At 38.0% G+C, this 23184-nt stretch overlaps 1 protein-coding gene across 6 annotated transcripts in view; it reads right to left on the bottom strand.

Annotated features, from left to right (window-relative positions):
• PHF21A (PHD finger protein 21A) overlaps positions 1–23184 on the bottom strand; it is a 126860-nt gene that overhangs the window by 62369 nt on the left and 41307 nt on the right. For 4 of the 6 annotated variants that reach the window (XM_027887169.1, XM_027887179.1, XM_027887159.1 and 1 more), the window contains one exon: positions 22657–22743. In XM_027887169.1, coding sequence (XP_027742970.1) covers positions 22657–22743 — 87 coding nt within the window. The remainder of the gene's footprint in view (positions 1–22656; positions 22744–23184) is intronic. The other 2 variants (XM_027887188.1, XM_027887205.1) reach the window with 1 other exon arrangement.

Genomic DNA, 23184 nt, shown 5'->3' with positions numbered 1-23184 from the left:
ATTAAAGAGAAACAGACAAACCAAAACCAAAGAACCATTAGAGGACCAGAAAATTTCTTTTTTTCTGAAGAAGCTCAAAACTTTCTACTTAAGTATGTCAAAGTAAAGATCACCAGGAGTAGATCTCACTCTATTTTCTTCTCTTCCACGCTTCATTTCATAGCAAAATGAAGCATGGAAGTATGTTCCAGATAAGCATGTTAAGCTAGTGAACATTAAGACCTTGTCCTAAATAGGTGTTTATATTTGTAGGCTCATCCACACAGATGGTTCTCCACCTACACGCATCTAGATGGTGTCCAGACACTGTGGCATTACACCAAACCTATGGTATTATAACAGAATTTGCCCTTCCTTATGTATGAGCAACCAAAGTAGTTTATAACATTATTTTCTCTATTGCTTATGACACAATTTAATACTTCAAAGAACCACACAAACATTTACAAATTGATCTGGAAAGTCTTTTATAAGTTCGTCTACAGAAGTAAATTCTACAAAGTATAAATTTTACATTCTACAACTCTACATATTGAAACCATTTTTGTGCTTTCATTTCACACTCAAGGGAATAAAATGTTCATTTCATGTGACTTGCAGCATAATTACTTCTGAATTAATTAGTTAAAGTGAGTAAGAAAACAGCAGAACAAGGCAGATTATATCCACACCACAATATATTGCTTTTTCCCATTTGCAGCCTCCTTTACATGGCCGTGAACAAGCTCTCTCCTCTCCATGTGTGGATCTGTCAAGGTATCTAAGTTTCAGCTGAATACATCTACAGACAAATGTAATTCCCCTGCCACGCAATTCCCCAGTTTTGATGTAGCATTACATACACACAATGAAAACTGCCAAAAGATTCATTTCTAAAGAAAACTACCCACTCTGGAAAATCAGCAGTTTTTTGTTCCATGTGGAATATGAATATTTATATCTAAAAGTGATGATGCCAGAAGCAAACATTCCAAACAGGATTACTGATGTGAGCATTTCACTTCAGCATCCTGAAGGACAATCCTCTAACAATTTTCCTAGCCCTCAGAACTATAAATTGTAGATCAGGTAGCTACATGTGAGGAAAACAATGAAAAATTAATCTCTCTTAGAACTCTAAAATGTGCATTTAATGATTTATATCAGGCCATTTAATAATTGAATTTGCAGTAAATCAGTGGAACTGGGCAAGTTTGGGTTTGTTGCTAACAGCTTTAAATATGTTTCTCTCTTTGCCATATATTAACAAAACTTTCTCATTGGGCACTAAGGTTCAGGTCAGCATAAACTTACCCCTTTGACACTCACTAAAATCCAGTTCAAACTTGAGGTCAGTTGCTCAGATAGATTGTTTCTGACAACTCTTAATACAGCATACTTGAAGAAAGGAAACTGAGAAACATCACATCCTACCCAAATGTGCACAAAAAAACCCTTGATATCAAGACATTCTTTCTATCTAGATTATGCCTTCTTTTAATTCAACAGAAGGTAAAACTGCTAGTCTTTGATCAGCCTTCTTTGAACTATCATCCTATTGCAAGGAGCTTCAACCAATCCTAAACTCCCCCAGTTTAATACTAATGTGTGTTTGTTTGCAGAGTATGTGCTGTTAAAATGTTGCCTCTTAGAATGTTTAAATTTACAATTAGCTTAGAATTGTTTAACTGCTTTTGCTGGGAGAGAAGAGGGCGTCCTGCAGAAGCTCTCTTTCTTCCCTCCCTTAAATTCAGTACTGAAGTAATGCACTTGAACAAACATTACTGCCCAGTGAAAAAGCTTTTATTGCCCTGCACATGTTTTCTCTTGGAAGACCAGAATATATCTGAAAGCTTTTCCACATATATGAAGGATTTAAAAACCCACAATCTTAGAAAAGTTATATTTTTAAAAATTAGAACACCTACAGTTTATACTTGGCTATACATACAGCTCTACAGACAGCAGTGTGCTTCTGTGCCGATGGTGTAGCATCAGATTGCCTATATTTAACAGTAACACAGCTCTTTGCATAGTCTAGAGAGTTTGTAAACAGAAATTATTGTATCTTCAGCTACTAAGTCGCTTGATGAAATACTCAGAGCCATGGATAATTGATCAGGGATCTCGCAGAAAGAAGCAAAAGGATTTTTTAACTACATCCAGGGAATGACAGGAAAGTAGGAATTGGAATTCACAGCAGTTCCTAACTTCCTGACTACGATTTTTTTTTTTACCCACTCACTGAATAGAGAGTGCTGCAAATGTGTTCTGTGAAGAGTGAATATGGTGAAATAGTAAGGGGAAAATACAAATGGCAAACATCTTTATTTTTTGTCTGTTTTTAAAAAAACTTTACAATGAGGATGACCAAAACTATAGTTCACCCTTCCCCCCTTCCTTTCACTAGTACCCTCCCAGTTCCTTCCTCCTCCCAAGCAACAGAAAATCATCTTCAGAGCAGCTGGGATGCTTTAGGGTGAACAACACAGATCAGCATATCGTAAGTGTAATTAAATTTTAAACCAGCCTTTTAGGGGACACTAGTTAAACAGAAAGCTCTTTGTATTTTTAACACTTGATAGCACTAGAAATCAAACTGTGATTATCCCTGGTCTGAAGGTTGTCCACATTAGAGAGCATTCGTGTGCCCTCTACACAGCCATAGTGTGTCAACATGCCTTTTTTCACAGTATGGGGAGGAATAGCTCCTGCATCTTTTTACTGAAACTATTTTGACTCCTCCATCAACTGTGCAAAATGTGAAAGCATTTGCAGATGGGATGAAGGTGCACGTAAGTTACAGGAAAACACTAAAGATCTTATTTATTGCGCATTCTTAATACAGACTGACATCCGCCAGCTCACAGTTAAGCAAAATTCACAGTGAAATTCACGTATCCAGTGAGCAATCTAGTGAAGAATTAAATTATGTCACATAACATGTATATGCAAGGATGGTAATAAGACTCAGAATAAATGTTGAAGTTCAACAGCCAACCCACATCTCAGTCACAACCCCTGATAAAGCAGGACACTTCCTACAGCCAGTGTTGCATACAGGAACCCAAACAACCAGGAGCCAGGCCTGGCCGAGCATAAATGTTCAGATAGTGCCACTATCAACACAGCAGAAGCCAGAAGGAAAGCTTTTGGTGGGAATTTGAAACAAGGCTAAAACTCACATTTCAAGATGGACATAAGAAGGGCTTTAATTTCTATGCCACCACATCCCTAAAGGTGAGATAAGCACTTACCATATTAATTCTGCAGTTCACTAGAGTGACTGGCATGCAGATTCAAGCTGATCTGAGTAGGGACACGATTGCTATATCCCAGTTACTGTGTTCTCATAGGTAACAAAATACCTACTATTTGCTGATGGGATTTCAGGCCCTAGCACAGGTTGTTTTTGTCCTGTATGTAGCAAGTGGTAAGTCTTTCCCAGTTCTAGAACTTGCCTACCCTCCCAGATACACAATGGAAAGAAAATACAAAAAATTATCCCAGTACAGTGACTGTAATGCTATTCAAAAGTGGTCAATTAAAAAGATGAGTCTAAAAAAATACTGTCCATTCTTAATGGAGACTCCCAACTGCTGCAGCTAAGTTGAGTTTCAAACCACGCCAAATTCAGTGGAAGTTTGGTGTGTGCATTTGTATAGAAGTTTGTACAGAAACTGGACTGCAAAAACTCCTGAGAACTAACCAAGTTAATTCTGCAATAAAAGTACACACCAAAGGAATTATTTTATTTCCCTTTCATTAAACGTCATTAAACACAAGCAGCTTTGCTACTGTTTTTACTGATTTCCTAGAGTTTGCATCTTGTCTTCTTTTAGGATTGCATGCATCTGAGTTATAAGAGCACAAGTAAGTCCTTTAACAGTTACCTCTATGAGATTATGTAGCTACCAGAGAGTTTTCAAATGCTTGAAATACTGAAGAACATTGCTAGGTTATTGATGTTTTCATCTATTATTGTTTGTGCCTAAAGTAATGTCTTAAAAACCGACTAGTTACATACAATAGTAAGCTGTGCCTTTCTGCAGTTACCTGTTTTAACTGAAATCCCTGATTTCTGCAAGCTTTACTAGCATTCAGCATGACATTACAAAGCCACATGCTACCCCATCATCTTTCTCTGTGTTTCTTGGAGGCTTTCTCTCCCTCTGTATAGCCTGCACAAGAGTGTGTGTTCTTCAGTCAATTCACACACATCACTGAACAGCAAGGGCACATATCTAGGCCCACAGCAGGGGGGTTAATTAACTGTATGAGGGACAGAGCTCGCTCTAGAGTTATCTTTTACATGAACAGAGAATAAACTGAGTTGACACTCAAGGGAAAATGCAGTAAGCTTTGCACTCCTCACTTTCTCATAGAAAGACACTAAGTTAAAAAAATAAATACAGGTTTAGCAGCAGCTCTAGACTAGACTTGGGTAAGAAAGATCTATTCTTAAACACTGACACTGGAACATTCAGTTTAACAGTCTTTTCAGACTAGAATAAGACTTTGCAGAGGGACAAATGAAAACATTTATCTCCTTGTCATAGTGCCTGTTCAGATCTACTGCAGTTAATAATGGTTGGATGCACAGGAGAGAGGCACTGGTCGCTTACTTTCACATTAAGAGTTAGCAGCCGATACAGTAACAACAACAAAAAAATTGCATACAGCACCCTTCCCTTAGGTGTTAGTGCCAGCAGAGCTGCAGCAATGTTAATGCCCTGGAAGAGTTTTAGAAAAAAAACAAACTGTTTTCAAAACATCTTCTAAAATGCTGCAATGGAGGGAGTTTTCCATCCCAGGAATATAAATTGTCAAGTACATAAGTGAACATATTAAGACTGATGGCACACGTATTGAGTTCAGACAGGGATACTAAGTAATACAAATGGGAAAACAACTGTTATACTTCTATTCAAATAATGCAAGCCCAGGCCATCAATCCCTTTTGGGAGAGCGGTATCACTCTGTATTCATGAAGCACGTATGTGCTTTGAGCAGGAGGCTGGACTAGATGACCTCTGTAGCTCCCTTTGTACCTACAGTTTTCCATTTATCATACCCCATCAAATCACCACTTTTGGTATCAGCCCTGAATGTACATTACAAAAATAAAACTTCCATTATACGCTCCTGAGTGTACCCCATGCCTGAACTTCTCCATCTTTTTCCCTTTCCTGTTTCATAACAATCTTATTTCTTATCACTGAGCCATAACAGACTTCCAAGAAGCATCCTGTAGGAGTTTGTCTTTGTCCCCAGAGTCAAACTATGTGCTCTATTAACAGTGCACTTTGAACATAACAAATGCAAGTGAGGGTCAAAGGATGTAACAAAGCACACCTACTGTCAGCGAGCATCTCTGAGAGTAGCTCACACTTTAGACTGTGAGGATCTAGGCTGACAATAGTAACAGACAATTTTCTTGGAGTTTCTTTTTTCATTGTAGTGGTTGTGGTAGCTTGGTGGGGTAGGAGGGAGTTTTTTGACCGTTTTTAAGCTCCATTATGTTAGTCTTTGTCATTTACAGTTCCTTTCTGACTGACCTGGCAGTTGGTTTGTCCAGAAACAACCTGACTGCATCAGCACATCAGTGAGTAGCATGTTAAAGTTTCACAGATGTCTTTCCTCTGATGTCCTTACCCATCACCCTGCTACCATATAAAGCAGGAAGCAGAGAAGCAGAAAAATCAGAAACTGCCCTGCTTGGAAAAAAAACAGGAAACCTCTTACAAGTGTCTGCCCAAAAAGGTAACTTTTAAATTAAATTGGAAGGTCTGCATTCTCATGCTTTAGCATTCTTTGAGTTTCTTGAGTTTCTTTTTATCAAGTGATAAACGTATCAAGAGTAACTGCAATGTATTAATCCTAAATGATGCCTTACAACATTAGACTGAAGTTACCCAAAAACATATTCAGAATCCAGAATTCTAGAGGGTAAGTCCTACTGCTAGCTTTCTGTTAGACTCAGCTACACTTTGAAACATTAGTGTAGAAAAGTTGTCTAGTTTAGTAGCTCAACCTGTACATACATTTAAAGTCTAAAACAACCAAACACAAATCCACTCCTGTGGTTGTTTGACCTTGGCTGGACACTAGGTGCCCACCAAAGCAACTCTATCACTCCTCTCCTCAACTTGACAGAGGAGAGGAAAAGATAAGAAAAGCCTCATGGGTCAAGGTAAGGATGGGGAGAGATCACTGAGCAATTACTGTCCCAGGCAAAACAGACTTAACTCAGGGAAACTAAGTTTAATGTATTACCAATGAAATCAGAGTAGAATAATGAAAAGTAAACCCAAATCTCAAAAACGCCTTCCCCCTACCCCTCCTTCCTTCCCAGGCTTAACTTTATTCCCAATTCTCTACCTCCTCCACACCAGAGATACAAGGAGACAGGAATAAGGGTTATGGTCAGTTCCTCACATCCAATTTCTGCCCCAGTTTCCTCCTCAGGGGAAGGACTCCTTCCTGTGCTCCAATGTGACGTCCCTTCCAGGGAGACAGTCCTCCACAAACTTCTCCAACATGAGTCCTTCCCACAGGCTCATCGCTAGTTCATCACTAACTGCTCCAGTGTGGTTCCTTTCCATGGGGTGCAGTTCTTCAGGAATGCACTGCTCCAGCATGTTTCCCCATAGGGTCATAAGCCCTGACAGAATATCTGCTCCAGTGTGGGCTCCTTTCTCTACAAGTCCTGCCAAAAGCCTGCTAGAGCAAGGGCTTCCCACAGGGAAGTCTCCCCTGGGCTTCCACCTGCTCAAATGTGGGGTCCTCCACAGGCTGCAGGCAGATCTCTGCTCCACCAGGGACCTCTATGAGCTGCAGGGTCACACACTAACCATGGTCATCCACACAGGCTGTCAGGGAATCTCAGCTTCAGTGCCTGGACCACCTTCCATCCCTCCTTCACCAACTTTGGTGTCTGAAGAGTTATTTCTATCACATGTTCTCACTCCTCCCTTCTCTGACTGCAATTTTCTTCTGCAACTTTTTTTTTTTTCTTTCTTAAATATGTTCTCTTAGAAGTATTACTACAACTGCTGATTGGCTCAGCCTCAGCCAGTGGCTGGTCCATCTTTGTTTTGTTGGGCATAGGGGAAGCTTCTGGCAGATTCTCAGAGAAACCAATCCTGTAGCCCTCATGCCAGCAAAACCTTGCCACACAAAACCAATACAATTCAAAAGCACAAGCAAATAGCTTTACTATTAATTTATGTTGAATCAACTATGCAGAACTTAGAAGGAAAAAAGCATTGTTTCTATTCCATTCATGTGTAAAAAACTACCCAACTCTTTTTAACCAAGCCCTGAGTACAGAACAAATTCTCACTGTAGCTATGGCTGTGTAAGACCACTGAAAACAAAAGCAGATGTTGAAAACTCACATCCTTCTCAGGAGAACTTAGGGACTTTCTCCTTTTTCATAAGTGGGGAGCAGGAATGCTGATGCCCACAGTGGACTATCATTTAGGTCTGTTTTTCTGTTGTTCATTAGTTGTTTTATTCAAAGCCAGAGACTAAATCATAAACAAACACTTTGACTGTATGAGATTTCAAAGACACTTCTTTGCTTCCTGCTTGGCCCCAGTGTACATGATCTATATTGTAACCGTCAGGACTTGCAACATAAGTTCTCAAGTAGAATTTAAAAGTTCTGTCTCCAACTAATTCTGTTTGAAATCTGCTAAACAAAAATCATAATATCTTAAGAATTCAGGTTGCTCTCTGCTGCCAGCTTCCAAAAAATTTCTCAGTTGTTCTTCCTATGTACAACTCAAGCTGCAGGAATTTAGCTCTTCAAAGAACACTCAAGAACTGTTTTAGATTTCTTTTTGTGCTTCATCTTCATACTTCTTGTGTTATGTTATACTGAAAAGAGTATCAAGGGTGACAAAGAAAATGCAAAGGTTTAACAGAAATTTTGCATGTGCAACTGTAACAATCTCCATCCTCTGTACTTCTTTCCCAGTCATTTGGATGTACCCTCATGTGTTGTGCCTGCTTCATGCCTAGTGCTACTGTGGGGATCACTGGGAGAAGCAAGACAGATACAGTCCACCTTCCTTTCTGCCATTTAGGAGCTGCATGCAGGTACATTTATCCTAACTGCATCCCTGGAAGGGGAAACTAGCAAGCCATAGATTGGATTCAAAGCTGTGATTACACAGCTGCTTGGTCCAGAATAAATTCAGGCAGATGTCCAATGAAAGCTTTTTCACCCTTGCTTTGTTTCATGCCTTCCTTTCTGCCACTTCCCTTATGCCGAAAGCTGTGCTCATTCAACTGCACTCAAGCCAAGTGAGCAAACTGGATCATGCTCGAAAAACAGCACATCTCAGAGTTAAGTGTTCAGGCAGACAACTTTTTGACTCCGGCTACTGCACAGCAACATGAGCATGAGCTCTGGCACAAGAGAGTGGCAGAAGCCATCAGGTAGACTGAGCAGGAGGTCACTACTTTCTAATTTGATACATAATTGAAGTGGTCATATAATCACAACCTACAAAACCACAACCTATAGGATACTAACTCAGTTTTGTCTCCCAGTACAGTGAATTTGGTGCCTTGGAAGCACTGACTTCAGAGTGGTTCAAAGTAAAGAAACGCAATGTGACTTTCCTCAATTCTGCAAAGTGCTTTGGTAACTCCATATAGTGACACTACGAAGTGTTATCATCAGCCCAACCACAGGATGTTCTTAAATAGATATTTTCTCAGTAACCTGTTTACTGTCTTTCAAGGACCATTAAGAAAAGAGAAAGAAAATAGCAGTTTTTTAAGAAGTGGGTTTGGGGTGTATTTTCAGTAAAAGTCAAGCATTTATTAAAAAAAAAAAAAAAAAAAAAGAGAGAGAGAGAGAGATTTCTTGAGTCTGAGGCACCCAAGCCTGTTGCCCAAATAAAATGTAAAAAAGCTTCTTGAAGAAGTATTTATATTCCATAATGGGCAGCACAGAGATTAACTCTTTCTGTACATTACATGCCACACATAAATAATTTATGGAAATGCACTCAGCCCTACAAAAGAAAATATTTCAAAACATTCTGCATTTTAAGGCAGTCAAGGTAACAGAATGCACTGTGGGAAAAAAATTACATTTAAGGATATTTTATTACTTTGTTTTCTACAGAACTTCATTGGACTCCTTACCAAAGCTGTTTAAATACATACATTAAATTACCTAAAGCCTTACAATAGGCGATTTTTATTTCTTATGATACTACATTTGCTACCTACTCTCTTTGCATCTTTCCCAGTACACTGAAAGTACACGCCTACTTCGGGGACATTTGTCAGCTGCAAACCACCACAGCATATTGTCAGCGCAAACAGGATATGCACAAGCTGCATCATCCTTTCAGGTGATGCATCCCTCTCTCTCTCCAAAGTTTCTCCAATTTGCTGACTTCCAGAAATAGTAAGCGGGTTGCAAAAAGAACTTCATCTCCAGTGAATAGAAGTAGTCCAAGTAGAAATGAGGTAAACACACAGCATAGTTGGACAGCTTCCCTTAAAAGTAGGTATAAAAGCAGTAATGGACCCTGGGAAACACTGAGCAAACAGATTAGATGGACAAACAGGACTGCAACTGTTCTGAAGAGCTGAAAGTGCATTTGAGTACAACTGCTCTTACAATTCAAACCCATGCACCAGAGGCAAAATTTTTCTCTTTTGGTATCAATAAACACCTTATCTCATAACTTCTTCAATAAGGGGACAGTAATCTACAGTCAGAGGTACAAATGCTGCCTCTTACCCACCAAACCCCAGTAAGGAAAGACCATCTGCAAACAGGCCAAGCTCCTACCAAATCTTCAAACAGAAGCACACATACTTCACACTCAAACCCACTTATAAGAAAAAAGATCCAATAGCAAAATCAACCTCAGTGCAAACTTTGTCCTCAGAGCTGGCTGCTAACAGGGTTTCCCCCCAGGGCTTCTGCAATCCTGCCTTCCTCGCTTTTGGTTCAGACACACTCCTGTCCCCATTCTGGTCCAAGTTAATTGCATTCATCTTTCAGCCTGACATGGCAGTAATGCTACCAAGTCTTAGTGCAGAGTTCTACTAAGTGAGCCCAAGATTATAACAGCACCCAGTATTTCTGCATGGCCTTAGAATGTGGTGCTGTTATTAGACACTGTTAATGGAAAATTTAATTTTTATAGAAATTCAGATAACTAATTTTCAAAGTATTAGGTGGGGAGGAAAGGGGCAAGGGCTCTATCCCAGCCAGTCCAAGAGAGCATAGACACTCTATTCTATGGGTTTTAGGTATAACTGTAATTAAAAAACCTAAAGAAGCAACAAAATACCACTGCCACATGCCTCAGACTGGGGTAAATTTTTAATAAACAACCCATTTCTCCTCTCATACAGAAGTTTATCAGAGATTATGTAACCAGTTATTCAAACCTTGTCCTTTCAAGGAATAGACTTAAATTAAGGAGATCTTAGAATATTTAATGTGATTTGATACATGTACCTAAACACAGAGGTTGAAATCTAGTACCATAAATGGTAAATCGAACTTTTTGTCTCAGCATTTTCTAGTCTTAATCAGCACATTGCATGAGCTGGTCATTAATATTTTAAAGGCAAATAAAGGATGGAACAAAATTTTGGAGACACCTGACCTACTAAAATATTTTTGAAAGCTGAGGCTCAAAATGGCTGTATATGTGTCAGTTAAGTAGGTCTCCAGCTAACTCAGGAGAGGTCAGAAGGGAAGCTATCTACTAAGTGCTATAATACACATGCTGTTTAAAACACACATTCCTGAATAGAAAGCTAGCAGAACAGTCACCATTCAAAGACATAATTAAGTAAACTATGAAGGTGAAGGAGATTCTATCACCTGCAAGGCTTCATATGATCAGCAATTTTCATTCAAGCAACTTCTGAATAACTTGCAACCCACAAAGATTATTCTGAGAAGCACATTGTGTTTAATTACATGTAGCTAAAGCCAAATGATGTAAAATCCATTATGAAATGATGGAATAAAGTGTTTACCTCGCTTAATACAGCAAAAAGAGATAAGCAGGATAAAGAATGAAGGAAGGGCAAAACCTGTCTATTTACCCTTTACTTTCCAAAAAGTGCTACACAGATTACTTCACATACATCATGCACCAGTACCGGTGCTTTGAGAGCACTCCTGATTATTGTGGGGAATGTAAAAGCCTATTAAACACTAAATCTTGTTCTGAAGGAATTCCTTTAAAACTAGCATTTATAATCAAAACTAAAAAACAGAGTAAAAGCAATGTAAAATTTCAAGTGCAAAACTTCGTTCTTGAGCATAAAGACAATAACTGTCTCTTACTATTTAAATAGAAACTCCAGCATGTTACACATGGCATTAAACCCATCACTGCCATACTGCAGTCCAAGGGGATGTTACCATAAAAATAAACAGGTACAGTGTATTATTGTCCCATGTAATTACACACCCCTGCTGCTGCAGGGCTGTCCAACTCAACACTTTGATTATTGCCCATGGTCTTGAAAACAAAAATGAAGGTTTTGGGTTACAGAACCTGACATATTTTTATATTACCATAATGCACCTTCCTACTGCAAAGGATAAAAGCAATGTGTTTGGTGTTTACTACAAAAACAAAGATGCAACAAAACTATCAGCTGTGTTTTTGCCGGGTTTATGCAAGACAATGCCTTGTAGAGCACCAGTAAGCTAAACCCAGTTAGTATGCCCACTTCTAAAAATGTTTGGCTATTTATTTCCTTTCTTTTAAGTACTTTAGTTTTATGATTAATATTACATCTAGCAAGTTTTGATGACCACAAAAAAAAAAAAAAAAAGCTGTTTGCAGATCCATCCAGCTGGCAGGCTAGTTTACCCAGTGGACCATTTTGCTTCTCTGCAGTTGGTGAGACTGCTTGACTTCTTGCAGCACCCAGAAATGTTTGCATTCTAAGTGTCGGTTTCCGTGAGTTCTTGACGTTTTCTCTTTAAAGGTCTCCATGTAAGTGGGATTTAAAGGCCTTCAGATAACTAAACTGAGAAGAATAATAGACAGAAGGCCAAAAATTAAAATGGCTTCATATTAATGTTTACTGAACTCTAGTCATAGGATTTCTTGGATTTTAAAATCTGAATTGACACTCACTGAGGGCCTGACCCAGTGCTCCTGTTAACAGGAGATGCACATAGCTCTAAACAAAAGGGTGTAGAAGAGCCAAAGTGATCTACAAATTCATAACAGCTCCTCAAACACAACCTAACATAACTCTAAAAATCATCTCCAGAAGATCTTTCCATTAACAGATCAAAACTGAACTTGTAGTATCCACACTTCTCATTTAACTTAACTGTATTTTGCTCAAAAATTAAGACCTTTGCAAAAATTTCATTCTCAACTCTTGAAACTGTCAGACAAAAGCTACACAACTAATGGAGTGCATTTAAAAGTAATTTAAAAGAAATTATTGAGTCTCTCACCAGTTCTCCATAAAGAAAACTGTTACAAAATCCAAATCTATTTTGTGATAGTCATGTCTAAGTGAATATATAAAGGAAATTAACATACACTAAATTACATTTAAAGACAAAATCTTTCAAATCACTTCTTTCTGTAGCTATAAATATAAATTAGTCTCATTTGCTGTTTCAAAAGTATCTGATTAAAATGTATCTCCTCCACTTCAGCACTATATTGCACACAACCCCTTTAACATGGCAACTTTTGAAGGACCACAACATAAAAATGACATTAAGCTATTAGAGAGCCTCTGAAGGAGGGCCACAAGAATGGTGAAGGGTCTGTAGTGGAAGCCGTATGAGGAGCAGCTGAGGTCACTTAGTCTGTTCAGCCTGGAGAAGAGGAGAGCGAGGGGAGACCTCAATGCAGTTACAACTTCCCCGTCAGGGGAAGAGGAGTGGCAGGTACTGATCTCTTCTCTCTTGTAGTCAGTGACAGATCTTGAGGAAACACCACAAAGCTGAATTAGGGGACATTTACGTTGGATATTGGGAAAAAATTTTCACCCAGAGGATGGTTGGACACTGCAACAGGCTCCCCAGGGAAGCGGTCACAGCACCAAGCCTGACACTGCTTGGACAACACCCTCAGGCACATGGTGCGATTCTTGGGGTGTCCTGTGAAGGGCCAGGATTTGGACTCAATGATCCTGATGGATCCCTTCCAACTCAAGATATTCTTACGATCCTGTTAAAAGCAGACCTAATGAAAATACCTTGATAGGTCACCAAAGAACACAGTAGACGTTCAAAATAAGGGAATAATATTCAGTTCTCTAAACATCAGTAGAATTACTTGACAGTTACATGCTAACCAGTTCCACTGGTTAGCATGTAAGTGTCAAGTAATTCTACTGGTGTTTAGCCTTATGTATCTTCAGTTGCTAAGATCTTTAGTTGCTGGCAGAGAGCCATTTTCTCCATAAGATATAAAAAGCAGTCCTGGTCTGGTAAGCAGAAGAAATTCTAACATTTAGGATAGAATGAGATTTTGCTGATTTTCATTTATTTTAAGTGGATGATACTGACACAGTAAAACATCCTAATAATTCATTTCTGAAGAGTCTCACTGTATGGAAGAAACACCCACCAAACCTGCCTTTAAGTGCAGAATTCCTGCATATTACAGAAGACAAAATGTTGAGAAAGTAGTTCTTACATGGCAGGTAACATTGAAACTTGGGCAGCCAGTAAGTCGTTCTCATTTGGGAAAAAAACTTAAAAATCGAAAGGCTGCTTCTGTTTCCGAGTTTCAAATAGTGAGCAGTACCTTTAGGCCACACAATTTTAATTGCACAGCAGACAAATGATACGAGCTTAGTGTTCTGGGATGCTACAAAACACTTCCCCTAAGTTATTTACTTGGAGAATGGGATATATTTCTATTTCTTGAGATATGTGACAAAATTGAGAATGAGCTGGAGAATCCAAGAGCATCATTTTGTCCAAGTTGATTGTTGAAGCATTTACTACCAGCCCAAAGGTGCGTGTGGAACTTTGATGCTAGAAAGCTGCTGACAATCATGCGCTTCCACACCACTCTGAGCTGGCCACAACTCTAAAGGACACACCGGTGCTCTGAAAAGCTGCCATACTGGAATGAAAATGAAGCAATTTATAAAGAGAATGCATGGATATGGAGCAAGACTCCACAGGCTTAAATACTGCCAAGTATTTGAATTTTCAGAAGTCCAAAATAAAAGGATAGTCCCTTGCTATTCTGCAAGAAATCAGGGAGCTCTAAAGCATATGTCTCAAAAATTGCATATTATAGTTCTGATGTGATTTTTCTCTGTTTGTTTTTAAAGGGAAAATAAGGTAAACAAGTTCTGCCTTTTATAAGCAGTACAAACCATCACTAAGGTTTTTCTTTTTGGGTAAGCAAAAAGCTGGTTCATTACTCCTTGCTACACAGGGCAGCCTGGATCCAACTCTTTTACCCAGTAGTGTCCATTTACTATTGACACCTTGCCAATATTTTACTGAGGAAACTTTGAGAAAGAAAAGGCGGGGGGGGAAAAATAAGAGTAACAACTACTTAACTATTTTTAACTTACCTCATCTAGCTTTGGAGGAAGTTTACAGGAGAAAGAAGATACGCTCATCATAACTCAAGGCCTTTCTCCCTGCTACTTTTCAAAAGTCTACTGTAACAAAACACTTATAATTTCTCACTATTAAAAAAAGAATGGAACAAGAATTCTTTTCCATAGAATGCATCAGATAAATGTTGTAGTGAAAACAGGTAATGAACTGAAGACTAATCTTCCTAAAAGTTTTTTTATAGTCAGTAGAGTGAGAGGTGGGCCTTCATAAAGGCAACACAGAATAGTAAATATGAGGTTCCCTTGTATGAATTGCCTCCTGGGAAGTACTCTCTCTTCATCACTCTACTGATCCCCACAGTAATTCAAACTTCATTCCAGCAAAATTCCCATCATAATTGTGGAGTCACCACTGCCTCCATCTGTTACATTACAGTTAGTGGGGAAAGTTGAAAACATCACCACCAGTTCTGACAAACTTAGCATAAAAGAGAAAAAACTCAGGGAATAACAGACCTAATTAAAACAAAACCACACCAAGAAAACCTATATTTTATCTGGCCACCACCTACCTTCCCATCCCATCAGACATCTCTGCTAACTTACCACCTAAAAGCAGGGAAAGAGTTGCTCCAAAGAGACTGTACACTTTTTGGAGTTTCTGAAAGTCAGAACAAGTATTTGAAAAGTTAACCCAGAAAAAAAATACAATAGAGAAAGGAAGCAACTGCATATAATGACTGGAAACAGGTGGATTCACACTGACATTCTGTTTGAAGAAAATAAAACACTCTTAATTATTTTTATGGATAAAGAATGTATACCAGATTATCATTTCAGTGAACAACATTTCCTAAGGATGAAGAATGCATTCTCTCCCTACAACTGTGTGAATACAGAAAAGAACACACAGAGATTTCATGATACTCCATGAAAGACATTCTTATCCTTTCAATCTGTAGGATTGTTCTCTCTTTACACCCTTCAAGGCCTGAGCCTATCACAGTCTCCACATTAAAATGAGGAAAAAAATTCATAGTGACTAAGTAATAAGGGAAGATAACATTCAATTAGAAAAGTCAAACCTGATAATAAACGTTTCATAAAGTGTAATTGCACTTGGCCCTCTCATGCTTCCTTAGTGTGTCACCTTCTCTCTAAACCACATCAACACATTGCCACGTTCATCTCAGTCCTTTTCAAAACTACGCACAAGGAGTTGAACTGAGGGGTTCCACAATGCACTGTGAGGGTGTAACGCATGACCTGTATGTTGGAAAACACCCCCTAACACTGTCTTCCCTAGTCAGTCTTGTTCTTGGCATAGTACTACCATGAAAGATAATATTTATTAATAAAAGTATTTTAGCTCATAGTTGTACTACACTCAGTAACTCAAAAATCCCACAGTCTCAGGAAGTGGCTTATTTTCAAATCAAGTACCTGGTAGCAGAGCACAAACAGCAGAGACAAGCTTTTGTTTGTATTCTGAGCATTGGACACACTGTTTTTCTCTCTTCTCCCTTCCAAAATTCAACACACTTCACAAGAGTTGGGGACCAAATAACTCCAATAGCAACTAAAGATCCATAAGGCTCTGAAAAGCAGATCCCCTGATTTGATTCCTTTTCTAACCCTGACACACTCAGAATAAATCAAAATACTGTTTCTGTGGCTATGAAGTTGTTCCACTGAAGCATGCAGAACAGAGCAGAATGGACTACTTTAATCTGTCTTCACTTATAAAAATTCATTAGTAGATTTAATCCCTTTTCCCAGCATCCAACTAAGAGGCCTTTAAGAGTGCTATACAAAACAACCTAAATCCCAGTCATCACCATCTAATGCTTCGCTTGTGTTTCCTTCAAGTATAAAAGGGAAAAGGGAATAGGAGGCCTTGAAATAACTACTGATGTGTGAGGTTATCCAGCAAGTCAAAACATGCAGGAACACCTAATAACCAACTCTCAACCATCAGTAGGGGATTTTCAAGGAAATACTGTAGTTTAATTGCCCATTTTCCATCTACAATGGTGATTTTCAAGCAGAGCAGGCTATTTTGGAGTTATGCCCTGGATTATATGGAGATGAAAGATGTATCCAACCAGGTTCAATTAGAAAAGTTCTCCAGCTGCCTCTAAATCTGGCTTAAATATAGCATGAACTCAAGAATTAAAAGTTGGGCCAGAAAATCAGTGCTGAATGAAGAGTAACAGGGGGAGGTATGGAGAGTTTTTGTTCTTTTGTGATATCACAAAATGGTCACTTGCACTTCCTAAATTGAGTTACCTCAGTGCTAATGTACGTATCTAATAGATACGCAAAAATTAAGTTCACAAACCAACAGTGAGAAGGTCTAGGTGGAGTTACATTATGAGAAGAATGGGAAATACAAGTTTAGATGCCAGTATGGGTTTAATCATGACTTAAACATTACAAAAGGTCTGAGATAGCTTAGTAATATTTCAGTCATATACAAATGATCATAAGTTTTGTAAGAGAGTTCATGGCAAAAGAGGCAGCAGGGAGAGATGCATGAACTTTGCCTACCTATGATCATCGTGCAACATTCAGAATTTGCTTCAGTCAGTATATCTTGAGAATATAGAAGATAACTTAATGAGAAGTCATTATATTCACATTTTCACACAAAATTTGGATGCAAATTAAATAAATACCAAAGATTAAAATAGTAAGCTTATGCAGATTTCGCAAACAAACATTCACCTTCTAAGCAGGTGCTGCTCACACTGATCAGATGGTTCAAAAGGGCCTGACAATTCACTGAGGCAGTTAACTCACTCCTCCTTATGTCCAGACAGACTAGTATCTTTTTGACAGGAAAAATAAGTGACTACTCCATCCCATCTAAGAAAGGAATTTACAAACAGTTGTTTTTCATATATTTTAAGACTGCTTTATAAACAGTTGGCATAAATGGATGCTTGCATTTACATGGAAATTAGTATATCTTTATCATTCATGCTATTTACTTTAAAAAGATCAGTGTTTAATAATACACACAGCTCCACATAAACAACTGGAACTAAAATTAGGCATCACTTGCCTCAAATTATTAGTAACTAAGTGTTCATATGGCATATTTGAACACTCGGTCCACTGCTGACAGAGTAACTGGAATTTTAACATGCCCTTGATGAATTTTGGAAACAGAAGGTATCAGAAACTCCAGACAAAACTGAGAGGAGTGAGAAGTGAGTTTGAGGTTTTGAGCCCAGACATTCTCATGGTGTTCATCAGGCCTGTCTATAACATACAGGCATACCTTGCCTACCTTCTTAGGCACAGGCATTTCAAAGTGTTCTTTTCTACCTGTTAACTGTACCCAGTTTCCCTTCTGCTCTCCAGCCTTTCTTGCATTTACCTTCCTCTCACCAAATCGCTGCTTCTTCTCTTTACAGAAGATGATGGAACATGTTTCAGGTACAATTTTCTGGTAATGTGTTCAGAAAGCCTCCATAAAAATTCACTTTTACTATGATTGACAACTGTTCAAGAAGAACAGTCTCACAGGATGAATTTATGCACATTACCAATCTTTTCATTACTCAGTTATGGTACCTGTAATAAATATAGCAACATTAATGCTTAAAGCTATTCCTGACAGCTTTTCAAGACTTAAATAACAAGTTTCCTTTGTCAATCTAAACCACATGTTTACATTTATTCAACTATACAAAACCATAGTTAAATTACACTACCATTTTCTAAATCTTCCCCAAATCCCTCTTCTCATTACTTGCTATTTAGTGGCAAGGTTAAAAGGAGTCTCATTCTGAAAATACAGGATTTAGAATAACCACATCTACCCAAATTTGCTCTAAACTTTAAATACAAGCAAAATTCACTAGATTTGCCTCTTCATAGTAATAGGATAAGCTTGCTTTTATAGTATGCATTCTTTCTAATTATATTCCACAGTTTCAACTGTTCTTCACAGTAAAGTATGTAAGGTTTTTCCCCTATGATAAAATAAAAACCGTAAGTATCCCTATGACAACAACTATTTTTGAGTACTTTTTCCTACATATATACAGCTCTTCAGAAAACAAAATAACAAAGGGAACTACTTTATTCTTTCAGTGTCACAAGCAAATGTATTTGAAAACAAGTAAGTTCAACACTGTTTTCCTAAAGATTCAATGAATTTCACTGCAACTACAGTAAGAGACATTTCTATTTTCTTTCCAAATATAAGGGAAAGAGCCCTGTGATTTCTTTAGTACATGCTTACCATCATCACCTTTTTACCAGAGTCAAAAGACTACTCCTATAAGCTTTCTTCCACATTTAAGACAGAATATTGCTTCAACTTTTCCAAGAGATTGTGATAAGGACACATGTACAAATTCGTCTGTATTTGACCAGATATTGCTAAAAAAAAAAAAAAAAAAAAAAAAAAAAGTTTTTTTTTCCTGCCCACTTCTTTCTTTACAGTTCTTTAATCAAATAAACATGACCTCTTCTTTGTCATTGGAAATAAGTACTGTTTTGACACATACTCAACAATATCTAAGTTCATAATAATTTTTTTAAACTAACGATGGGAGAAAACAGGCAGAAGAATAAGTGCTACTTCAAGATTACATACCTCCTACTCTGCTATGCTAGGCCTGCTCAACTTCAGTCTTTCACTAGTGTCCCTGGTAGCAATCTCTACCCCACCTTGCCAAAGTATAAAAAGGTATACACTGGTAAACTTCCTCACAGAAAAATTAAAAAATACATTCTTCATGGTTTTTATTATAAAGACTACATTTAACCCAGTCAAAAGCTGAATAGTGATAAGTAATTGCAGGTAAAAGTCTAAAAATCAGAACATCAAAGGAAGACACTATCACTGAACAAAAAGTGAAGGAAAGACTGCTAAGACTATGACTTTCTTCCAAAGATGTGAAAACATAAAAAACCCAGTGCTCTACAGTAAAACAATTAATTTGCAATTAAATTGCCAAGCTTACATTTGGCAATTACAACTGTTCTGCTAGAAGTTACTCATGACTTCTCTTTATTGAGGAGAGGGGCAGGGGAAGAAAGAAGAAATCAATCAGTTTTAAAACCAGTGAGTTCAGGGTTTCCGAACTGCAGCTCTCATATTTACAGTTGAGGGGCAAGACCGTTAAACTGAGTACACCTCATTGCCCTCAGATTAGAAAAAAGGCAAGCATAGATGAGAACTCTGTGGTAATAACAAAGAGACTAGCAAAGGAAAATTCTTACTGCCCTTTAAATGCAAGTTATCTTAAAGTAAGTTTTTTCTCCTTTTGCAGTTTTCCTTTCATGAGATAAATACACTCAGGACACATTGCTTCATCGCCTCTTAGGCAAAACAAATCAAAGCATTTATTTTCACCTCTTTGACATTTTCAAAAAAACCACGAATATATGACATACTTTATGCTGCAACAGTTCAACCCTGCATCAGCTAACAAACCTCTTTATGTTTAAGCCTATACATGTACAGCCTACCTGCTTTCTTTTTGTACTTCACCAGATCTCCTCAATTTCACAAACTTCTGAACAGAACTGTCATTATTAATTCTCAGCAAGACACCTAAGCCACTATGAATCACTGCAGCGACTGGCAGCAAGTGTCGGCACTACTCTCACAATGCTTCAGAAATGGAGAGAAGTCCTAAAGCAACTAAAAGCTTTTAGCTAACCTACCGCTGACTTGGTTCTTGCACAAGCCTTCAGGCAACTTCATTAAATAAGAGAGCAGAGAAAAAGCGTGCATTAGGGTGACATAACATTTCAGAAGACAGAAATATTTCATTATTCTGTCTCTCTAACACCAGGGTCTCAGCTCCATGCCACTGTCTCCGAGTAGGAACACCACATAGGCTGGAACTTTAGTTTTTCACATTTCATTAGAAGACTATTGAACAATTATGCCTCCCATAACTGTCCACAGTGGAGTCAGGTCCTCAGAGTTTATTCACTGGACATCAGGCATCAAAACTACTTGGCTCTAAACAAGAGGACAGATAACATGTTGCATTTCTTCTTAAGACAGGCACTGCACAATGTAAGGCATTTATTTACTATGCAAAACTGCCCATTTCTCCATGCTGTGTGAAAATTAAATTGTTGAATGATATTCTCCCAATAAAACAATTCATAACAATTTTTTTTTCCCTGAAGAGAAATAAAAGTGAGAACAGAAAAAAGGGCTTTGTGTAGTCCCTAAGATGCCGCTCAGCTCTACACTGCTAAGCCACAGATGTCTGTCTATACAACAGATTCCTTCAAATAAGAGGGAGTGCGCACTTCTTCACGTTGCGAAGCTGTAGTTATTTTCCCAGAACTCACATTTGCCATGACTGCTGCATTTTAGCAGTCATACTACTTTAATAATACTACCATCTGGGACACTGGCAGTTCTGCAGTCCAGCAGTAGATATAACAAAATATTTAAACTTGAACTATCACAGAGAAGTTCACTATTGTTGTTCTGAGAATCAAACCCACAAAAATACAAGAAAGGAAACTGTACTGTGACTTCATATTGACTGTATTCACTGTGTGGTAGAAGTGAAGTCAGAAACTTGTATTTCAAAGTCTTTTGGAAACACAACCCATGTTCATCCCATCGCAAGGGCGTTTTAGTACCTTGAGCTGTAACTATCAGCAGAAAAGATACATTTCTAGCTGCATTTCCAGTGGTGGGTAACTTAAATTAGCATAGACCACACTGTAACACTGACAAACTTTAAACAGTTGCAAATCCAGGTTTAAAAGTCTTGGTAAGATGTACTTGCTTCTTTACACTCCACTCACCATCTCACTGCCTGTCCCGTGCTCATCATGTGAACAGGGAGTCAATACGACTTGCTTTGTGGCATCAAGACTAGCTAATTTTGAAATTACCAGGGGCATCCAGAGCTTACCAGAGAATCCTGAAATGGCTTGCTGTGAGACATAGCCACATGCAGAGGCTCATGCTGGTTCTAGAGAATAAATCATCTTCAAGAGAGTCATACTATCACATCAGCAAAATCTCCGTTTTTGTTGAACTAGTATTCTCATTAAAAAATCATTTTCTTTATTACACTTACATGTTCCTTCCTAGATTCACTGTTTCCCTACTAAAACATACTATAATTTTTTTAGTAAACAGAATTTTCAGATAAATGTTAATCACTACCTGCCCATTTTCTTATGAAAGGTAATTCTCAAAACAGAACACATGCAGCTAGGAACAGATGAACACAGGTATCTAGATGTGGCACTGATGCATTTCTACCTATATTTCTATATTTCTATCATATTTCTACCTATGCACTTGCTCTAAAATGTTTCACCTCTTTAAAGGTGTTGTCTATTGATCTAATTTGGTTCCATTATTAACACAATAAGCAATACAATTAAGGAACTGCTTAAGTCAGTTTAGCTGGGGGTGGGATGGAGTGGTATATGAGGGGTTTGCACATGTGTTGCTGTTTTGGTTTTTTTTTAAACATAGGTCTCTCAATGTTACTTATTTTTCTTCTAGTTACCCACAAGGCACATTTTCAATTTCAACAATCTTTCTATTAAACATTCAGTTGTAATTATCACTCATACTCTAGACCTGTCAGAGAGAATTCCTACCAAATGGCAAACATAAGACAATTGTGGTGTAATTTATTATGGTAAAAACACTCAAATAATTTCCAAGGTATCCGCAACTGACATGGATTAGTTGGGCTAGACACGAAGAAAACTTCCAGCATACTCACCCATATACACAGTATGGCCCAACTAAGACAAAATCTAGAGACATGCCTAAACCAGAATGGTCTGGTTTAGAATAAGTTCTAAGATAATAATAAAGGAAGTGACAAAATTCAGCCATTTTCCCATCTCCCCTAATATAAAACATTTGTTTCAACACAAGAAAAATTGCTATAGCTTCCACTGATTAAATGAGCAGCTTGTCTGATAGACTCACAATAATTCACCCTATCTTTTGTTGAGAAATCCAATAAAAATCAAAAGTGTCTGGTTGCCCACACTTATTTCTGCACTTAAAAATTTAGCAGGTCTCTTGGAAGCTAGGAAAAGAGACATCTTTAAAACAGGGTGTTAAAAATACATCTGTTTCCCTACCTGTTTCTCACTCAATGCTGTGATTTTGGCTTGAAGTTCATGAAGTTGTTTCTTCAAATCAGCGTTCTGATTAGAAAGAAAAAATATCTGTGAGAAAGATATTCCATTTGTTAACATAGAGTAGTAGCAGGAAGGTGGTTTGTTTTTTGTTTTGTTTTTGCATAGTGTACTACAAATACAGCACCTCTGGATGTACAGCCAATAAAATTCAAGAGGCTCAAAAAAGCCTTACTTAAGTCACTGAGTGCAACAATAATGAGAGGACCTTTCCAGCACTCAGGGAGAGAGAGACAACCCAGTTTGGAATGAAGTTTCCTTAAAACATCCATTAGTGCTTATCACATTATAAAAAGCACATTTGTACATTTCATCAAGTTTACAAATTAAACGAGAAATGTTTGTTAATATGTAGAACAACAGTATCATACTGTATATATCAGCATGCTATGGTATTTTATCTAAAAACACTCTCACCTATGCTACTTACGCAAAGACATTATAAGCTTAACTGTATAGAGCATCAAACAT

Source organism: Empidonax traillii, unplaced genomic scaffold, assembly GCF_003031625.1.
Source record: "Empidonax traillii isolate 1590-97213 ecotype Southwest subspecies unplaced genomic scaffold, ASM303162v1 scaffold11:size2795301, whole genome shotgun sequence".
Classification (NCBI taxonomy): domain Eukaryota; kingdom Metazoa; phylum Chordata; class Aves; order Passeriformes; family Tyrannidae; genus Empidonax; species Empidonax traillii.
Note: the sequence above shows the minus strand (reverse complement) of the source record. Positions and strands in the feature narration are given on the sequence as shown.